This window comes from Chaetodon auriga, chromosome 1, assembly GCF_051107435.1.
Source record: "Chaetodon auriga isolate fChaAug3 chromosome 1, fChaAug3.hap1, whole genome shotgun sequence".
NCBI lineage: Eukaryota > Metazoa > Chordata > Actinopteri > Chaetodontiformes > Chaetodontidae > Chaetodon > Chaetodon auriga.
The window spans coordinates 17,791,731-17,812,119 of NC_135074.1; the positions used below are offsets into that span (position 1 = coordinate 17,791,731).

The 20,389-nt window shown below is 40.3% G+C and overlaps 3 protein-coding genes across 4 annotated transcripts; all 3 read right to left on the reverse strand.

Annotated features, from left to right (window-relative positions):
- Positions 1 to 19: 19 nt before the first annotated feature.
- vrk3 (VRK serine/threonine kinase 3) lies at positions 20 to 7,036 on the reverse strand. Its single transcript, XM_076727561.1, has 16 exons — positions 6,983 to 7,036; positions 5,939 to 6,144; positions 5,689 to 5,847; positions 5,325 to 5,447; positions 5,084 to 5,215; positions 4,502 to 4,648; positions 4,027 to 4,082; positions 3,741 to 3,807; positions 2,676 to 2,760; positions 2,435 to 2,537; positions 2,222 to 2,314; positions 1,984 to 2,116; positions 1,519 to 1,636; positions 1,383 to 1,441; positions 1,151 to 1,287; positions 20 to 514 (listed from the first exon to the last, which is right to left on the reverse strand). Exons 2-15 carry the CDS (start codon positions 6,141 to 6,143, stop codon positions 1,151 to 1,153), a joined length of 1,617 nt encoding a protein of 538 aa, XP_076583676.1. The 5' UTR covers position 6,144; positions 6,983 to 7,036; the 3' UTR covers positions 20 to 514.
- Positions 7,037 to 7,534: 498 nt separating this feature from the next.
- rab27a (RAB27A, member RAS oncogene family) lies at positions 7,535 to 17,849 on the reverse strand. Of its 2 annotated transcripts, none has more exons than XM_076727572.1 (6): positions 17,639 to 17,849; positions 11,866 to 12,034; positions 10,310 to 10,395; positions 10,099 to 10,202; positions 9,623 to 9,746; positions 7,535 to 9,243 (listed from the first exon to the last, which is right to left on the reverse strand). In XM_076727572.1, the coding sequence occupies exons 2-6, from the start codon at positions 12,016 to 12,018 to the stop codon at positions 9,048 to 9,050; spliced, it is 663 nt and encodes a 220-aa protein (XP_076583687.1). In that variant the 5' UTR covers positions 12,019 to 12,034; positions 17,639 to 17,849; the 3' UTR covers positions 7,535 to 9,047. The 2 variants fall into 2 exon arrangements, with proteins under 2 accessions (XP_076583687.1, XP_076583695.1); XM_076727580.1 differs by lacking the exon at positions 17,639 to 17,849 and adding an exon at positions 17,149 to 17,167 and having other exon boundaries at positions 8,923 to 9,243.
- A 970-nt stretch (positions 17,850 to 18,819) lies between these two features.
- On the reverse strand, positions 18,820 to 20,322 carry pigbos1 (PIGB opposite strand 1). Its single transcript, XM_076737673.1, has 2 exons — positions 20,199 to 20,322; positions 18,820 to 19,182 (listed from the first exon to the last, which is right to left on the reverse strand). Exon 2 carries the CDS (start codon positions 19,138 to 19,140, stop codon positions 18,973 to 18,975), a length of 168 nt encoding a protein of 55 aa, XP_076593788.1. The 5' UTR covers positions 19,141 to 19,182; positions 20,199 to 20,322; the 3' UTR covers positions 18,820 to 18,972.
- Positions 20,323 to 20,389: the final 67 nt, after the last annotated feature.

A 20,389-nucleotide genomic window follows, 5' to 3' on the forward strand; every position in this document is an offset into this window, starting at 1 on the left:
ATTTCCTGAAGGCACTTTTAGTGAGAAATACAGCGATTTTATTAAAGCCAATGAACTATGTATACATACACTGAAGGGTTGTGGAGTCCACATCTTCAGGAAATGTTCAGCAACAATAATTTTGTGTCATAGCAGTTTTAAGAAATTGATAATTAAAAACAAGTTGAAATTATTTGGAACAAGTTAAAAATACCTAAAACCAGACCAAGTTTAGAAGAACGCTATGTCTCATTGAACTAAGGTGTCAATGTCACAAAACTGAGCATCAGAACGTAAGAACTCACCTCCCTCTCATTCATGTCACCCTTTGTAATGCTAAACCCCTCAGTGCAATTTCCCCAACAAACCACAACAACATCACAATTGATTAAAACAATGATCCCAAACAAAACCCATAAACCTGCCGTGAGTGTCACAAACTGATCTACAACACTCTGCGTTCAGTGCAATAAAACACCAAAGATAAAACAAACTAAGAAACAGTCCATCTTCTGAGAGCCTTCTTTGTTCCTCTCTGAAAATGAAACACAGTCTTACAGTTGAATATTATCACACATGAGTGTTTAATTTCAGCATAAACACAGTGTGATGTTTAGGTGTAATTTCCACTGTGGGTGAGAGCGACGTGTCTAAGGTTTCTTCTAATGGTAACGTGTTTAACACACAGACTGTCATTAATAGAAACCTTAGACATGCCCCATCCCCCAGTGGAAATTACACACATATGAAACCAAGCCTTGGTGTGTGTGTGTGTGTGTGTGTAAAACTGGGTGTTGAAGTCATTTGGATTCATTGTTTCTACTGTTTTCCAGTCAGGACTAAAGCTGGGATCAGTGTGTTTCCAGCACTAAGCTCACCTTCCACCTCTGACACAATAATTAATTCAACAGTGAGGAGCCAATCAGCTGCAGACCCAAAGCTCTCTGGACATGGGAATATAGATGTTCACGATATAATGTCAATTATTTGTGTCCCAAACACATGTTGTTCACACTGGTACCACAAAATCTGTCTTTCATGTAAAAGTGCAGCTGCAGGAGGAGCAGCTGTAAATGTGGAATTTAAGTTCACAACAGCTCTGGGTCACAATATCTCCCAACAATGTCTGCTGCTGACCAGGCACCCAGGTGCATGTTGTTTCTGCCCTCACCTAAAAACTGAGCAGCTTCTCCGGTGACCCCCCGAGCGGCAGCAAAGCGCCACAGAGTCCGGCCTTCAGTGCAGAGTAGTCTGGTTGCTCAGAGTACTGCAGAGTCATCACTGTGGCCAGGTAGGTTTGAAATGCACCTTCAACATCACACACACACACACATACATACATCAGCAAAGGGCATACATACAATCACACACTTGTTTTATGGTAAATAAACATTTCAACTCACTGGAAACTCTCTTCTTCCCAAAGCAGTGACTTAACAACGCAGGAACATCCTCCATGTACCTACAAAGAGAGTGTTTTTGAGTCATTTGCGTTTTCTTTGCATTGTCCGACTAATCTGATGATGAACGCTGTCTCACCTCCGTTTCTGTGTGGCTATCTGGTCTGGGTGAGAAAGGACGGTCCACGGCAGCGTCCCTGTGTGCCAGCGCAGCATGCAGTAACCCAGAGACTGCAGGTCGCTGCGTCGAGATGGAGCTGAAAGGAGAACACACACCAGATTAACCCTCATAAAACATCACAATACTACCCTCAGATGTACATATCACATTGTTGTTGTTGTTGTTGTTGTTTACATGGTCAAACAAGTCAAATGCTGAAAGAACCTTTTATACCAAAGGATTTCACAACCAGCTTCACAAGAAAAGTCTTATTATGTGAAGCCTGATGGCTCTGCAGACAGATGGACTGTGGGAGGAGCGCAGGTTTCCTCATGGAGGGAAGAAAATCAATCTGGTAGCGTTTGGTTTACAGTATCTCGTGAAGGGAAATGACTCGCTGAGGTTAGTGGAACGAGGAATCGGTCAGCCACAGCAGTGACTCACCTGCTCCCTGGTGTGCATCCAGGCTGATAAACTCCAGGGTGCCCTCGTTTGGGGTTCTGCTGGCTTCACGGTACTCTACATGCTGTCCACCAGGACAGTACCTGAAAGCATGGCAGTATCCTACTAGGTATACCTAACCACACACACACGCACACACAAGCAAAGGGTGGACAGCGTGAAACACAGTTCAGTCGTTATTGCGAAAAGATTACAGGTTGTACTTCAGAGGATTTCTCACCTGTGATTTCTGTCCTGGTTTGATGTAAATGTTTTCTGCATTAATATCAGCGTGAACATACTCGTTTGAATGGATGTACTGCAGCACATCTAACTGCAAGGACAAAGAAATGCCACCGTTTATTGAGTCACAGTTCTTTACGAGTTCCAGACTGTGTATTTTTTGGTGACTAAGAATATTGTGTGATACACAAACCAACAAGTTTACACTCACGATTCTGCAGGCGAGCTGAAGAACAACTTTCTCAGACAGAAGCTCATCTTCCTCCTCCATGACAGACTGGAGAGACTGACCCATGCTGGGAAAAATCAGAAACCTGTGTAAAAAAAAAAAAAGAAAGAAAGAAAAGAAAAAGAAAACGTATAGCAGAACAATAAGTTAAAGCAAAATGATTTCACATGCAGTATTCACAGTAAATATTTGTAAATATTAAGAGATAAACTTTTTTTTGTGCCTGTAAGAATCTGCATGAAGACCAAAGCCAACACAGGAAGGAATCCCCAGAAAATCCATCTTGCTTTGTTTGATCCATTTGTCCACTAGAGGGAAACACACACAGAGGTAAAGTATCATGTATCAAGTATTTGAGGAGTGTACGCTGAGAAATCAGTTAAAGGCGGTTAAAGATGGCACAATGATGCTCCTGTTGGACAAGCCCTTGTCCACTTCTGCTTTCCTCTGAGTGGATTATGAAATGAAAGATGGATGCCTTTATGTGATCACATGACAGACTGGCAGAATCCTTCTTACTGTCTATTTCACGCTGTAGCTTTGGTGGTTCTGTCACCAAACTTTGATTTTTGATCAGACTGTTACAGCCAAAATAAACAGTGAAACGTTCTTACAACTGATAAATACTGCTGCTACCTTTGTTTTAACAAAGTTTTTATCTCTTGCTGGCTTCATTTGGAAGCTGTGGTAATGGGTATATATGTATGCCAGCACGGGTACTTTCCCACATTAATAGGTCAGACGTTGTTGTGCTTGTTTCCTGCTCTGTGTACTTCGTCAGTTCAGGCGTGAAACAGTGATCTAACAGTAATAAGCACCATATCATTACTGCAGGCTGACAAGATGCCTCCCTTTCATCCCGCCTCTTCATTATTAATAACATGCGGTCATTTGCAGTCTAATAACAGTAATAATGCTTATAATCAGCTATTTATTCTGGAGCTCTTTGTGACACCAAAGAACATAGATATACACATCAGAAGGATTAAAGAGCAGCATAAACTGTCAACAGATTTCCCCACGTTGGTCCCAATGATGCAGGATGACAATCGCCATAAGTGTCCAATCAAAGAGTTTCCTGTCGGTCTGTATAACTTCATGTTCACTCCTCTTGGTTCATTTGTGAAAAGTTAATGTGAATAAGAAGTTTACCAGAGCTAAAACGCAACAATGGATCATTTTTTTTCCTCTTTATCTGGAGCAAATGAACCGAGCTACAGGTGTGAAAGGGCCCTCAGAGAGGTGCCAGGAGGCACTGAACTTGAGAGGAAACACACTAAACCCTCACCTGATGCAGGTTTAGCAGCCCTCTGCAGAAAGTTCTGCTCATTGAAGATTCTTCCATCTTTAGCTCCCTGAGAGGAAGAAAGATCAGACGAACTTTATTGATCCCACTAAACTAAAAAAGTATGAATTAAAAGAAATAAAACAAATAAAAACAATCAATGTGATGATGAATACACACGTGGAGAAACATGTTTACTCCATGTTTATTCTTGGAACCTCAGTGACACAATAATTCAGCAGTTTCTGGGTGGGTAAATGTTACAGGTGCTGAGGTGGTGCTCACTTACCAGTTTGAGGATGTGGTTTGACTCTTTAGAGTTGGATCGGGAAACTGTTTGGAAAACTGAAAAGGACAAAACATACTGTTCAGGTGGGATAAGAGGGCTCTTCCACTTTTAACTCTCGGTTGTTTTTAGAGTCAACTGTTACAACCTGCTGTAGACAACTGAAGCTCAATCCCCTAAACTCTGTCAGTCATCTCTTTTGTGTCCGACAAAACAACATCTACTATAATAACTGCATGAAAAAAGATTGTGTGGATCCAAGAAACTGTAAAATACACAGAACTCAGATACTGGAAACATTAGAGTTTAGTAAGAGGTCTCAATAAAACAACACCTTTTTTCAATTCTGATACTTTTTTTTTTTTTTTACTTATTATCCTCACACATATACACTCTAACTGTCCCAGAATAATAGACCGTTTAATTGTACATTCATTTCATCTTCCACTATTTGCTCTCATGTCATATACTGTCTCACCTTCGTAGATGAGCTCTGTCGTGCTCTGACTGAGCAGTTTCCCAAGCTCCCACTTCTTGCCTGTCGTGTCCATCACCTCCTCACCCTCCTGCAGCGGCTCCACAGCAGATGCATGCTTTGCTCTCTTGGCTTTGCTTTTACCTGTAGCTGAACATGCAAACAAAACATGACTAACCAATTCTGCTGTGTGCATGATGACAGAAAAGGCACCGCTGCCCACTCACAAGAAAAAAATGATGCACAACTAGACAGTCTATCTCTCTGGGTTAAAAATGACATCAAAGAGTAAAAACACTGTAAATAAATCTGGTTAGCTGAAAGCAAACTGATTAACAACCATCTTACAATTAAACATCTCTTATTTAGAAATACATAATGATTCCGATTGTTTTTGGGCCCTGGCAAAAAGATGAGGATTTTTTCAAGATGTCCTTTTAATGTGTTCATGTGTTTTTTTCTGTTCCCTGGAAAGATAAACCATATTTCTCCAGTGAGCCTGATTTCAAACCAAATGTCTTTTTCCTCCTCTCACTTCAAAAGCTGTGAGTTCATGTCATATGGCGATAGGGAGTTTTTGCTCACCTTTAAAGGGAGACCTGGAGATTGGTGCAGAAACCGAGGGAGAGACTGCCACAGGGAAGCCGTCGACCGCTGATTCCTCTGCCTTCCTTGTTGTTTTATCAGCAGGGCTGGAGAGCTTCGCCTTTCCTCTGACTGCATATGGATCCAGCCACAATCAAGATGGATGAGAGAAAAGATTATGATAGAAGAGAGACGCTGCTTTCTTCTTCAGAAACATATTTTGTTCTGTGTTTCAGCTCACCAGATCGAGGGGATTTAGTGACAGGGGAAGAGGAAGACTTTAAAGTTGGTTCTACTGCTGCATCAAGTCTAAAACTGACTGTGTGCTGCTTTGAAGGAGTTCCAACCAGTCCAACGCCATTATCTGTGGGTAGAAATCACAGCATTTTGAGTTAAAGAAAGGTTTAAGCTGTCTAATTAAACCTGCCCCACCAGTTTGTATTGCTGGAAGGTTAAAGCTACACGTCACAAACATTTGGTTTACAGTCTGCTCTGGCACGTCTGTCGTTACTTCCCTCACACCTCAAACTAAATGAAAACTTAAAGGTAAATCTCTCCTTCATAACAGCAAAGCAGAGCAGCTGCTTCCAGGGCAGCTTAATAACCTTCAGTCGTGTCATCTCTGACGTGATTAGTGGAGGGCACCACGGGTGGAGTGGCATCTTTAATGTTGAATTTAACTTCTTTGTCCAAACGAAGGGAGTTACGGGTCTTTCGCAGTGCAGGACGAGCTGTAACTGGAGTGGAGGTGATACATGCATGGGCTGTAGAAAGAGAGAGTGTTCATTTTTTACAAAAGTTTATAACCACAAAAAGTCTAAAATCTACGTTTAACACTAAGACACACTGCCTTACTTTCCGTGGGCTCATAACTTGTGCTTGAAGCAAGGCTTGTTCTAACTACTGATGCTGCTGTTCCATCCTGTTTGGATGGAGACGCCGTGGAGCTCACAGGTCCACATTCATCAGCAGGACAGGGAAGCTTCTCCCCACATGATGGACAAAATCTGAAGCCAGGCTGCAACTTTGTCCCACATTGAGGGCAGAAATTCAAAGGCATTCTGCAGGAATAAACACACCGTTTGATTCACTGAACCTTATGTCAGCCTCATGTGTACAGTCTCTCTGGGAGTCGTCTTCTGTGTCTTCAGAGAAATACACAAAGAAACCTGCCTTTATCCTACCTAGACTGCTCATCATTTATCATGCATGTTTACATTTGTGCGAGTGTGCTTGTCACAACCAAGAAAACCATCACTGATGAGCACTTAGCAGTACTGAATACTAAGTGAGCTCGAGATGCATTAGCCAATGTGATAATCTATGTGTCAACAGGAAGAACATTATGTTCTTTATTATGGAAATAAATGTTCTAATTGTGGTTTACGATGGAAAGACCTGCATTTCCATAACCACATCCAATTAAACGTGAAGACTTTTTCTGTCAAAAACTAAAAGAAAATAAACAAAGCTCAAGCTTAAGGTCATTCTGCTGTCATGTCGTGTTAAACTGACAGCTAGTTCTGGTAACGTTAGCCAGCTGCTATTTGTACTGTCGTGATAATATGACAAGTAAAAGATTCAGAGCTCGACACCTAGTGAAAACCATTTTTTAGTTAATGGTTGTGTCTTTTTCTCTGCATATAGTTATTTCAACCTGTGTTTCACTTTCTGTTACAAAAAACAATGCAATGACCAAACAGCTTGACGTTAGCTAGCCAGCTAAAGAGCACTGAAGCGAAAGTTTAAAATAAAAATACAAATGGTGTGTTTTACTCTCGAGTATCGTATTTTTTCAGGTTTCAAGACTTGGCTCTGAGTAAAACTGGCATCTCGGTAACATATATCTTAGTAATGAATTACAAAGTTGCCAAAACAAATGGAAAATGTTTCAGATACCTTCCTATGCCACTCCCACAGCTCAGGCTGTTGGGGTTGATGGCGCTTCTTCTTCGCCGGAAAAACACTCGTGTTGTTGAGCTGTTCACGGGAGGTGCTGCCCCCTACAGGGGCTGAGGACAGCTGCAGCCATGCTGTTTAACCACTTCTCAGAAAAACTGGACTTTTCCACAACTGATGATGCCTTGAGGATGTAGTTTGTACTCAGAATAGATTACGTTAAGTTTTCTCAACAGTTTCCTCAACAGTACAATTGTCTGCAGGGACTAAAGAGCCTCCAAGCTACATCCAGGCTCTGAATTAGCAGCTGTAGCAATGTAGACAAACCCGGATGACCCGAAGAAATGTGTTTCAGTGTTTTAAATCGTAAATTAATTGGTAAAAATGTGAGAATAAAATAACCTCACCACAGGCTTTTGTACATAAATCAGAGGAAGAAAATTGGCACACATAACAAATAATGGCATCTAGAAATAGGACCTGGTATCAATTGCACTTATCAGCACAGAACCACATTTTCAAGATTGATTAGATAAAATGAGATACTGCTTTACAGAACACATAAATAAAATGTTTATTTTTGGACATAATTTACATATTTTGCATATGAAACTGTATGGCACAACATTTCAGTTTAGTCTTACTAATAAAATCAAATTTGATTTAATAGATTTTCAAATCTGTGGATTGAAATAGTGAGTGGAAAATATCCTGTGTGCCTTTACTAAACCATCACATTCACCCTATTATACAAGAAAGCATGACAGGGTAATACAAGTAATGTGGATCTGTGTGTGAGACTATTGCAGTTGGGATAAAATTTGTCACAATACAGTTTTAGTGGTTTCATAGGTGTCAATACTGTTTTTGTAAAATTTATGATTAAGCTAGTACATGATGGCCAAAACAACATCAAAAATCTAGCATTTGCTGTGTAAAATAGCACCTCTGCTCATTTTCCCTGAAGTTCAATGTTTTATTTCATGACAGTGTATACATTATTTATGCTGGTGGCAGAGATGGTCACTGTTTCAGGCAAGGTGGCCCACCACCTTCACTGTGGGACCCCCTGGAATAACTAACATTCATTAGGTATCATTCTGGGACCTGTGCATCAGGTGCAAGTATCTCACCTAGGAAAATCCTGTTAACTATAAAAACATCTAGAGTTGAAAACAGTAGACATCATTGACTCTGTGCGAGGTGCAGGCGAGAGTCATGAAACTATGTCAGGACTGAAGATGGAACTTCTCCTCAGTCTTAAATCTTGTTATTAGGGACAGTACTTGTTTGAATGTGTATCTATTTAATTGGAAGGAAGCAGGAACTGTTTGGTAGTGAATTGAAATGGAATTAAGTGAGCTGTGCCGTCTTCAATAGACGTCTCCAAAAACGATTAAAATATGCACAAAAGCTACAGCAAGAATTTGCATGTATATTTTTTGCATGTGTCTGTAATACAAGATAAACTGCCCTGAAGTTACTGCTCAGTTTTTACAAAAGTGGCTTCTTCCTTGAGTTATTTGCAGTGTGAAAATACGCTAATCTTGCAGCAATTACAGAGCATTAACAGCATATTTATAGCACATCTGGCAGGGCAGCTCATTTCGCTGTGACTTGGAGCACAGAAATGTATACCTGAAAATACGATCAGCATTCTCAGCTGATGACTACAGTTGGACATTTCAGCCATGCATCACAACAAATAAATATCCCACACTAAAACATGAATTAATTATTCAAAAGACAAATGATATGAATTGAAATGAAATGCCCATATTCAAAAGACACTTCACTCTATACTGACGAATAATACAGCATGTCAATGAAAGTACATCAGTAATGCACTGGTTTGTGGGGCAAAGGACACAAATAATGTCAAGTTTCACCTAACAGAGAACACTATATATATATATATATATATATATTGTGTGTGTGTGTGTGTGTGTGTATGTACATATATATATGAGTACATACATACTCCCACTGTTAAACTTGGTTGCCTTCCTATTTTTTCACCACTATTACGGACACAGATGCGTAATCACAATGTCTTGTCATCACTCTAACATGCGCACTTGCTCTTATCAGATCCCTCTGAGGTGTCTGGGTTGGTGGGTCCATTAACTCGGACGGTCCCATCAGGGATCCAGGATTTGTCAACACATCGCTCCATCCTCTTCATGATAAGATCCAGCAGGACATCCACAGCCTGGCTGACATTCTGCCCGTTGGCAGCACTTGTCTCAAAATATGGGATTCTGCATGGGGGAAAATACTGGTCATAAAAACGGGACCACAGACTCCTGATACCACTTACAGTGGAACACAAACCTTGACATAGTTTAGAGAGGAAAGAGGACCTTAACGGAGCTCCAGTTCCCATAAAAAGATGAAAAAACTTTGGTCTACTCTCTTGAAGGCCTTTAAAATATTTTATATAGTGCAGTTGTACCATATATCTGTGTCTTTAGTAAGGGCGTGTCTGGCAGGTTATTTTACAAATGTGCACAAATATTTGCTTTGAACTAATTTAGTCTAACACTCTCCTGCAGTCTTTGGCAAACAACGCAGCCACTGCCTTCTTGGCAAACACGTAAGGGAGAGGTTCATGTACAGATGGATAAAACTGAGACATACCCATACTTCTCTGCCAGCTCACGGGCCTCTGCCTCACTCACTGCTCTCTGATCGGTCAGGTCACATTTGTTGCCACACAGAATGACATCTGGACTTTCGCAGTATGCGTGAATCTGTAACTGACCTGAAAGATACATTCAGCAATTTATTATGCATTCAGTCCCATTTCAATGTGTAATATCTTTGCTTCTGAGAAAGATTTCAAGCCACCATGAATGCATTATATTCACCTGAAATAAAAAAAGGAACACAGTAAAAGCAGTAGCTCAGAAAGACTTATTCATAAATGAAGGATTAGATGTTTTATTTCAATATTTTGCCTCTAACAGCAGCCCTGCATCAATTCTACATGAGCCAGACTGAAAGTACTTTGACAGTCAAAAAGGAATGTGATACTATCAAATGTCCGGTCATTTTTGGAAGAATCATCAGTTTAATGCCTAAAAGTGGACATTTTGAGTGATCAGAGGACATACTCATCCAGTTTCTGACATTGAGGAAACTTTGTTCATTTGTGAGGTCGAACAGGAGGAGGAAACCCATTGCATCTCTGAAGAACGCCGTCGTCAAACTCCGAAACCTGGTACCATTCAGAAAGAAAAGTACACTCATGAGAGATATAATTAAAAGAGAAAGGCAACTGAAGACGAGGTCTGAGGAAAGTGCTGGTAGAAGTACTTCATGTACCTCTCCTGTCCTGCAGTATCCCACAGCTGCATGTGGATCTTCTGTGCTTTACCTGAAGATCCATCTGGACTCGTTGATTTGTAAACCTGAGTCAAACAGACACAAGTGAGGTTAAACTAACTGTGGATGCTCTTTGCACTAAATTTAACTGATTATGAAGATGATATCAACAGACAAAACATTAAATCTCAACGTGGATCAGCTGTGCTGTAGGAACGTGGTTTGCTGTTGTTACTGATGGCTTGAAAGAAGGAATTTGGATGGAAAAGTTTATTTGCACATCCTCCTCCACTAGAAAAAACAAAACAACAATCCAGCTCCTAATGTTAGCTACTTAACCAAATTATCTGAACAGGCTTCATGAATGATGTTGAGCTGTCGAGGAGGGCAACCAAAGGCCAGACCACGAACTAGCTCTGTTTACTTTGCTTGTATTGATGTTCTGGCCAGAGTTTCCTTCAGCTATAACTCAGCGAAAGCGAGCCTGTTGAATGGTGAGCTATATTTGGAGCATGGCTGACGAACTCCTTTCTGATAAACAACTTTGTTTGGGCATATTTTCGAAACATTTTAATACACACATGCAAAAGTTTTCACTGATGTGAATGTATTATAAAAGATTAGCAGTATTAATCTGGTGTTTCATGGTCAGCAGGATGCTGGCAGAAATTCATTAACATTACTGTTGTTGAGGTTTCACAGCACAAAAAATGATTTTTGCAGATCAGATCTAAGCCATATTTGCCATATTTGGAAGTGGTTTCCATCCTTTTATACATTTGATATAACTAAAGTCATTTCGTGGAGCAGGAGAGACTGCTGTTTCATTTTCATGCATGATCGATTTTAACAATTATAGACCGGATGCACAGCTCTGGGTTGTTTGAGGACACACTGGAATTACTTACAGTGCTGCAACAATGATGACTAAAAGGGATATTGACATTGTCGAATCACAGCTGTCACTGTCAAATATGTACTTTAAAATTTTCTTAATGCTGCATTTATTATTGTCTTTATTTTTATTCATCAGAAGTGATGGAAACACTTCTAATAAAAAGATAATGATGTGCATCGATGGACAGTCACTTAAAATAAATCATGCCAGATTGTCTGAATATACATAACTATGACAAACCCTTTTACTCAGGCATCAGACTATACAGTACATATTCTTGGAGCTGGAGGTCAGCACCATTAAAGAGTGACTATTGAGTAAATATGAACACTGCTCAGCTGTTTGCAAATGGAATGAAGTGTTTATTCTCAAGGAGGGTGGTGTCTGCCGTTCATCTACATCAGTCATAACTTGGACTTCTGTTGCAACATTCATCAGTAGTCTTTTGTCCTAAGAGAGTTACTTAATGGTGCAGGAATGCATTTAAGCCCCTAATGAGGCAGTCATAAATGGCTGCAGCACACTTGGACACGAGGAAATGTTACATCCCAGAGTTTAAACTCCATGTGTGCTTTAAGTGAAGCATTGATCAAAGGAAACCCCCCCCTGTTCCAACGTTGGCTTGACCTCCATTTTATTCAGAATTGATTAAACTTACCACTCGTTTTTCTCTGAAGTCTATTCCGACTGTAGTGATGAACTTGGAGTTAAACTTGCCATCTGTATACTGGTAGAGGAAGCTTGTTTTTCCCACCCCGGAGTCACCGAGGGCTAGGAATTTGATGAGGTAATCATAGTCCCCGTCAGACATAGTGAGTGCTTAATTTCTGAAAAACACAAACAAAACGACTCAGTCAAGCCACAATCACTATTTGGCAGAAAATGAATGAGAATGAATGGTGCTTCCTTTTTTCAAGACCCAAAATGACAGAGAAGAAATTGTGAAGCAGATAGAGGGTCGTGAGTGAAACAGGATCGGCAGGTGGGACAAAACATTTGACCTGAACGTTGAAAAGTGGGCATATCATAACAAACATGGTGATTACAGTGACTAAGAGGTGGATGCTAGACTCCATTTAATCGTAGAAGACGACTCGCCTCTTTCCACACCTAACGAGCTAACTAACTAATGACTCTTCGCTCTGTGCTGCTAGAGGTTAAAGATTGATTGATGGGCGGATGTCATGATATTATTGGTTGAAACTGGTTGGTTCAAGCTAATGTAACCACGTTATATTTTGTTTTACAGGAAGAAAACAGGATTGGATTTTGAAACAAGACAAAGAAATAGATTTTTTTGTTTTGTTTTGACATACATTGTTAAATAGGTCCACAATATGACAAGGATGTGATCTACAAGGGTTAAAAAGATTAACCAGATTACAGATACTGATTATTCCTCTGTGCCATAGAGCTCCATTGTCTTCCAAAAACTATGAAAAACACATCAATGAGCTGCACTAACACGTTGTGACACGTTGCTTCATTACGATAAACATGGGCAGCGCCGTTGATTTTAATGCATTGCTCCACATGCTGTCTTACTGCTGTACATACTCTCTGGTACACTCAATGTGTATTCATCCACCACCACAGAAAACCATCTGAAAATAGTCCTTTACAAATGCACTATTTACTGTTTGTGTAACATATGCTAAAAACTGCAGTGCCCAACGGTTTCAAAGGTTCTGGTGCTCTGACGAGGACCTTACCATGGAAGGAGGAACAAAACTGACGATAAAGCTGAAATAAATGAGTTATTCCTCCAGTCAGTTTTGCCTTTTATGCAATTCACCCTTTTGTTGACCTATTAAAGTAGAAAATGCACAAGTGTTGCAACCGCTTTTCTGTGGAAATCGGTTGTTGTTTATCTATATTCTAATGGACCAGTGAAAATCTGCCAGTGACAGTGTGTAGCCTTAGCTTGCCAAATACTAATGCATGTATTCATTTTTCACATTTTCTCACATATCTCAAAAGTAACAAAGGAACAACGGACTCATGTCCACCTCGGTGAGGCTCGTGTACTGTGTAGTTTAACCCAATGCTGGACAGAGAAATACTATCTTTCACACTTTTCCAATATTATGCAAGACCTTCAGTTCATGGCATTGTGGGCTAATGTGTATAACCAAAGAGCTGTTTCATCATACTGCCACAGTGACAGGAAGCATTTTAAATTCATCTGTCAGCTCCAGCCACAGACACACACCACAACAGACCACACTCAAGATTCTGTCCAATTACTGTCACTATGGCAAGAACCTAGCTGTAATTTCTCTCTACAGATTAGCAGCTTGTTGATATTTATTAAGGACTTGTGTGCAGAGGTACATGATTTCTCGCACTTACACAATGAGAAGCACACGTTGATATCTACTGATGAAACATGTTCACTCTACATGGTTGACCAATTCAGGTCAAAACATTTAAAAGAAAGAGCAAATGTATCATATGACCAGTGTGCAGAAAAGCATTGAGACAAGTCTTACATTCCTTTGCTGTAACCCCCAGTGAACCTTTCATCTGGAGCCATAAGGAGCTTAAGGTCTCGTGCAAAATCAAGATCCATGATAAATGCACCGTGATGGAAACGGTTCGACTCAAGCACTGGTGCCGCCATAAACGGTGAGCAAAGACCACCGAGCCCCACAACTATGACGTCCACATTCCTGCTTGTGGGCCTGTTTTGACTGAGATAGATTAAAAGTTCTAAATAAGGCTTTATTTATAACCTTTGAAAGCCATTGGCCTTTCCCTCAGCGCTGCTAAAAGAAGCTCAGGTTGCATCAGTTGTCATCAACTATTGAACAAATCTCGAGACTCACACAAACCTTAATGAAATGATTGCACTTTAAATTAGATTTTTTACTTTTTACTGCTGATTCTTCATCATACATGGTTTATTCTGTTGTAAAGCTCTTTGTAATGGTTTGCTGATACACTTAACAAATCTTTACTGTCCTCTACAAGGCAAGGCAACCACCATCTCACACAGTTAAGATTGCCACCCCACTCTGTTATTAATGAAAGAAAATATAAATAGACTCTTTGTGCACTGAAGTCCACAGAAACCTTAAAAATACAGTGTAACTTCTAATCAGCGTGCTTCATCATGATTATCAGATCACAACAATCACGCCTTTAGATTCACGCATGAGCAAGATGGATAATTAGCTTAAAACTCACAACTTCCTGCCACATGTCATCTTTCATTGCACCACTTTCCTCTTATCTTCTAGTCAGAAGGCCCATTGATTCATATACACTCAACTGCCAATTTATTAGGTACACTTTTTTAAAACTAATACGGTATGTGACGACAGTCCTGGAGGTTATGATGCTAATTTTATGATGCTAATCAATGCCTCCTGGTCTGTAGATTGCACTAGTTTGTGCTAGATGTACCTGAAAACGTGTCAACCGCATGTTCGTGGTAGACCTTTTGTCGATAAGTGTGTAATTAATAACGTTAATTTGGCTGCACCACATTTAGGTGAGGAATCTGTTATCACACGTATCTACAGTAAAGGAAACTGGGTCGATTAATGGAACTGACACATTATTAGTGTTATTTGCAACATGTATAGTCTTCATGTTTGAGTGTCTTTAGAGAAAACACACACTGTTACACATTAAATAAACATTTGTCTGTCCACGTAACTGATATTAAAAGCCTGACAGAAAAACCTGAGTCAGTAAATGATTTCTGATTGAGTGAAAACCAGCCACAGAGGAGACGCTCAAGCAAAACCACACTGCTGTAAACTGTGTCAGCAAATTTTCCCAGACTATTATCAGGCTGATCAGACAACTCCTTATTGAGCCCCAATCAAAAACAAGAGATAGCATAATCTTCATCTGTTAACGAGCGGATGTTACAATAAAAAGAAAGAAAGTAAATGTTCATGCATAGTGTGTCTAGCACATGAAGCTGTGCTAAAAAATTTCAAAAGGCCATTTTCTAGTCATATCACATTTCTTAGTCCAATCAGAGCTGTGATGGCTGAGCGTGATCGTCCACGTGAAGTGAGCAAACACAGAGTGCTGTCAACAATCACAAAGAACATCAAGTCTCATCCTTTTTCTGCCTTAGGTCAACCTCTCTGAAACAACAATGTCTCCACCTGGCCTCCTCTCTGGATGGAGAGCTCTCCAGATCAAACACAACCAACATCAGGAAAGCTCTGAAAGTTGTCCAGAAGACCTCTAAGACTGCTTCACTGTGAGTCCCTGCCCGGGGTTGAGGGTCCTGCCTATCAACTTTCATTAACTGCCTTTTAAGCCTTTAAAAGTGTGCGAGTTAAAATAACTTAGGTTAAGAAGAAATTATATCGGAAAATCTCATGTTTCCCACAACTTTCTATCAGACAACAAACGAGGCCCTGTTGTACTACAGGCTTAAGGCGTCACATAATACCGAACTCCCCTCAGTGGAAAAGGTCTCACAAGCTGCAGTTAAATAGCAGAAAATTAGTGCAACACTCATCTTAATAAAAAACAGTGGCGTCATTAAGAACAACAAAAAACATTTTGTCTAGTAAAACAAATGACAGTCTGTCATTACTTTAACACATAAAGGTCAGTCAATCTGCAAAATCTCAAGAACTTTGAATGTCACAAAAACCATCAAACACTCTGTTGAAACTGGTTCTCCTGAGGACCACCAGAGGAAAGTAAAACCAAGAGTTACCTCTGCTGTGCAGGATACGTTCATTACATTACAGTTACAGTTACCAGCCTCAGGAATTGCCAATTAATGGCATCTCAGATTAGAGCCCACATAAATAATTCAAAGTTCAAGTAGCAGACACATCTCAGAGGAGACTGCGTGAAACAGCCACTCATGACCGAAGTGCTGCAATGAAACCACAACTGAGACCGAGACACTCCAGAAGAAGTGAATTGCTTCAACCAAGAAACACAAGAAATGGACATTAATGGAAATCTGTACTTTGGTCTGATGAGTCCAAATTAAAGATTTTTGTGGATCCAACCGCCATGTGAGACACAGAGAGGGTGAACAGACGGTATCTTCATGTGTGGTTCCCACGGCCAAACACGGATGATGTGTTGTCAGTGCATGTTATGGTGACCTGGTGCATTATGCTAAAAGAAGATGTGTGATTAATGAACTTACCACAAAATAACTACGAACTAATACATATACAATGTGCAGAAAGTAGGAGAAATGGGGGTCAACAGGTCCCCATGGGGCATTTTTGGGTTAATCCAGCCCTGGGTGCATCCCTATTAACATAGTATTAACATAGGGGTGTGACAGTCTTTTTAAAGGTCTTGGGGCGTGTTAAGGTCTTTTGTAGGTTCATATTAGGCTTATATTTGTGATTTTGTTGCATCTATCTAATTCTGTTTGTCTGTAACTAGTTATTTCTGCATTTTTAGGCCAGGACTCTCTCAAAAGACATTTTTAATCTCAATGAGGTCTTCCTATTTAGATAAAGTTTAAGTAAAGCAGAAGTGGAGAAACTCTGAGCTCGACCTTAACATTTTCTCCTGCAGTGGGTGTTAACCTGGTAGCTGTGTTTGCCAGGCAAGTCCTCCTCCCACAGAGGCAGCCAGCAAACAAAAAGCAGCTTTAACCATTGCTGGGGTGAAGTGGAAGACCCACCCTGGGCAGCCATCCAAGGGAGGCCGGCAGGTCCTTGGGAAAATCCGGATATGCACATACCATAAACTTTAAAGGGTGCAGCACGAGTGTTAGAACTGAGAAATAAAATCCATTGATTAGATGGGGCACCATGCACCATCTGAGACACTTCTGGCTGCCAAAGCTGCTGACTAGTCATTAAAATACCTTGCCAGGTTTTATCTGTAGCAGCAGCAGCAGCAGGCAGCACGAGGGACTTAAAACGCATGTTGAGACACAAACAATAAACAAATCGATTTACTCTAACAAACAAACAGGAAGTGTACTGACCCTCAGCTGGTCATCATATGTCACTGGTGGAAAAGAGGCAAGAAATAATCACTTTTCTACTTGATATGGATCCTGACAAGAAATTAAACTGGATGCCAGCTTCCCAGCCTGCTCCGTCAGACACATTGCAGCCTACATATGGGTCCAAACATGCCTAAACGTTGTGGTAAATGATGATAAAGAGAAGTTCTGCTTGGGGAAAGTCGTTTTTTACTTGTGTAAACAGCAGCGGTGTTGCTCTCTAACGTTATTAAGCAAGTGTGGAAAAAGCTGACAGATCTGAGGAGAGGAAAGGCAGGTGTACAATGTTTCCCGACGGTCTTTGGTTTTGTGAGGGCCAGTCTGACGAGCGCTTTACTGTTTGAAACGCTGATAAATCGACTGAATTGAAGTTTAAAGGAAACTTTTCAACCCCCCGCTAACTCCTGACAGATGCTACAGACTGATTTCTTCGACTGACATTTCCTGGAAACTCAGTTTAACTACTCACCAGCCCCGGGGCGTTGCTGCTGCGCACCGTGTCGCGATGTTAAAAAAGTGTTTGAAAGTGACCAATAAAGACTTTTCCGAAAGGTGAATAAATGAAGAGTTTACTCTGTCCGTCCCTTCTGAGCCATTAGCTGACATGAGACCAGCTTCGTCCACACTGAGCACTGACTTCACTTTCCGTGGTCGTCGTGCGGTTGAGAAACAGCCCCTCCTCCGTTACATTTCTCACTGCTAGCTTAGCTTAGTTTATCTTATCTTTGCTAGGTTTAGCTTAGTTTATCTTAGCTTAGCTTAGCTTAGCTTGGTTTAGTTTAGCTTCAGCATTTAGCTGAAGAGGACACGAGCAGAGGGGCAGCATTTATTAAGAGCACTGAAGATGCTGACGTTACTATGCTTGAGTGTTTTTACTGTATTTCCACTTCATGCTGCTTTGTGCTTGTACTCCAACACATGTCAGAAGGAAATATTGTACTCTTTATTCCACTGCATTTGACTGACAGCCATAGTTGGCATGGTGCCTTTCAATGGAGGAAAGTAACTAAGCAAATAATCATAGTAGTACTCTTGTATTTTCTCTGCAGGGAGACCATTAAACCCATTTCTATAGCTGTTCAATGAAACTGCACACAGATCTGAGACTTCTGTTGGTAATTTGGAAATACTTTTACTGAGGCAGGATTTTGAATGAAGGACTTTTAATGCAGTATTTTGTTGTAATTGTTGTATTAGTACTTTTACTTCAGTGAGGCATTTGAATACTTATATATACTACTGTGGGGAAAAAAAAACCCATTGTGAATCTGGCATAAGAGCACATACTGATCCAGTTTCCCCTCAGGGATCAATAAAGTATTCTGATTCTGATCGTGCCAGTTCTGGCACTCATACAAACGTAGTGGTTTATAATGAACATCACAGTCTCATCAAAGGCCACAACAGGAGCTTTACAGCACTTTAAGTCATGTTTGATGACATATTTACACTCAAAGCTATAATAATTGTGTGGTTTTTTTTTTTTTTTTCCAAAACGCAACATATGTTTACAACTTTCACATTTTACTTGTTTGTAGACATTTATGTCCTTGTTCATGGGTACTTTTTATGTATAAGTGTTGAAAATGAAAACACAGATGTACAATGATCAGCATCATTTTGCAAAAGATGATAATTCAGGATGATTGATTGAATATTTTAATTTTGCACATTAAAAACCATACAACGAACCCCTGAATTTATCTATGCCAGTCTTGTGTTCTGCTCAGCCTCCGGCTCTGACAGTCCAGCAGCCTCTGATGATATTCTTCTGGCTTCTGTCTGTGAGGTATTTCCTGGGAGTTATTGTGATGAGTTGTCTCTTTCACTCTGTTTCTTTGGCACATCCTGGTTTTGCTGTCCTGGGATCTTCACAGGCTCAAAATAAGGTTTGTAGATATAAAAACCACCAGCAACTCCAAGCAGTGTAACGAAGGCCATCTGTGTGAAGGGTATTCTTCTTCCAAACATGTCTTTTATTATGAAATCCCAATGTTGAGACACAAGATGATCCTGAAAGAGGAGTGAAGTGGTGTTACCCAAAACACGTTATCGAGACACTTGGAACTGTTTTCTAAGACTTTGCTTTGTTTTATCATTTTGCACCTCCTGTGTTCTGTTGAATGTTACATGTTCTTGCAAAATTCTAGGCATGCTGTAACTTGCTGCAATGGTGCAAGCTAACTGCTGTATTGCTGGCTGTGCTGGGCCAATGTCACTGTTTTAAAGGCATATGCAGAGCACAGCATAATATTTCTGAATAAATGTAAACATTTTCAAAATAAAAAGGCCCTGATCAGCCCTCATGTGCCTTCACCCACATGAGAAATGCTTAAGTCAGAAGTTGCCTTCAACCCAAATGTCTGCAATCCTGCACACAGCTAAGCAGATTTTCATGTATTACCACCCTGAGATAATGTGGTGTTTCCTTTCATGAAAATGCGTACAAATTTCCCAATGGGTACATTCCACAGCCCATATCACTAAAAAAGGATGGCTGAAGCTGAGGCTGAAGACTGAACAGTGTGCTCTGCTATGTGACATGCATCATGAGGAGTCTCCCTTTGTGTATGTCCTATAGAGTTGAATGAAGGTTTATTTACACAGTGCATTTGGGAAAAGGCCAATTAGATGAGGTTAGCATCTACACACTGTTCTTGATGGCAGTATTAGCTGAAAAAGGGTAGCTAATATTGATTGGTATAATGATTAAGTCATTTATCAAACATTGACATTTTGCACTAGGATAGATTCCTCATTCATAAGTTGGTGTGGGCTCAAGACGATCAGTACACTGCCAAAATGTGTTTGTATGGTCATAAACCACTATGCAATGAAAACTTTAAAACTATTTCCACTAAGAATTAAATTAATTTTAGAGAGTCTTATTTTGAAAAAACCCCGACGTGACACAACGGCAAAACCTCTGCCGGCTTGACTGTGTCCTAGCCATTTGGCTAGCTGAATACAGCTCAAACACAACATTTCACCTGGTTTAGAGAAGTTTTTCTGTAATATACATAACTCACCGAGTAAGGGGTTTATTCGAAATGTCTGTAATCACCAATCACAGACAGACAGGAGAACACAGATGTAAAAACACAAGCTACAAACAGGAGTCCATGAACACTTATGTACAGGCTAGCATTCTTCTTCTTCTTCTACTCTGAGCTCAGGTTGAGCAGCGAAAAGCTACGGTTCGCCACCTAGTGGAGTTTAT

Bases quoted from the DNA above. Each gene is read 5' to 3' on its own strand.
- rab27a (XM_076727572.1), bottom strand. From the start codon at position 12,018: ATGTCTGACGGGGACTATGATTACCTCATCAAATTCCTAGCCCTCGGT. The intron at 10,203-10,309 runs GTACATGAAGTA...GAATGGTACCAG, and splicing joins GATACTGCAGGACAGGAGAG to GTTTCGGAGTTTGACGACGG. The intron at 9,747-10,098 runs GTATGTCCTCTG...TGTATCTTTCAG, and splicing joins CAATGTCAGAAACTGGATGA to GTCAGTTACAGATTCACGCA.
- vrk3 (XM_076727561.1), bottom strand. From the start codon at position 6,143: ATGCCTTTGAATTTCTGCCCTCAATGTGGGACAAAGTTGCAGCCTGGC. The intron at 2,538-2,675 runs GCACAAAAAAAA...TTTTTTACACAG, and splicing joins CTTCATGCAGATTCTTACAG to GTTTCTGATTTTTCCCAGCA. The intron at 2,117-2,221 runs GTGAGAAATCCT...GTGTGTGGTTAG, and splicing joins AACCAGGACAGAAATCACAG to GTATACCTAGTAGGATACTG.
- pigbos1 (XM_076737673.1), bottom strand. From the start codon at position 19,140: ATGTTTGGAAGAAGAATACCCTTCACACAGATGGCCTTCGTTACACTG.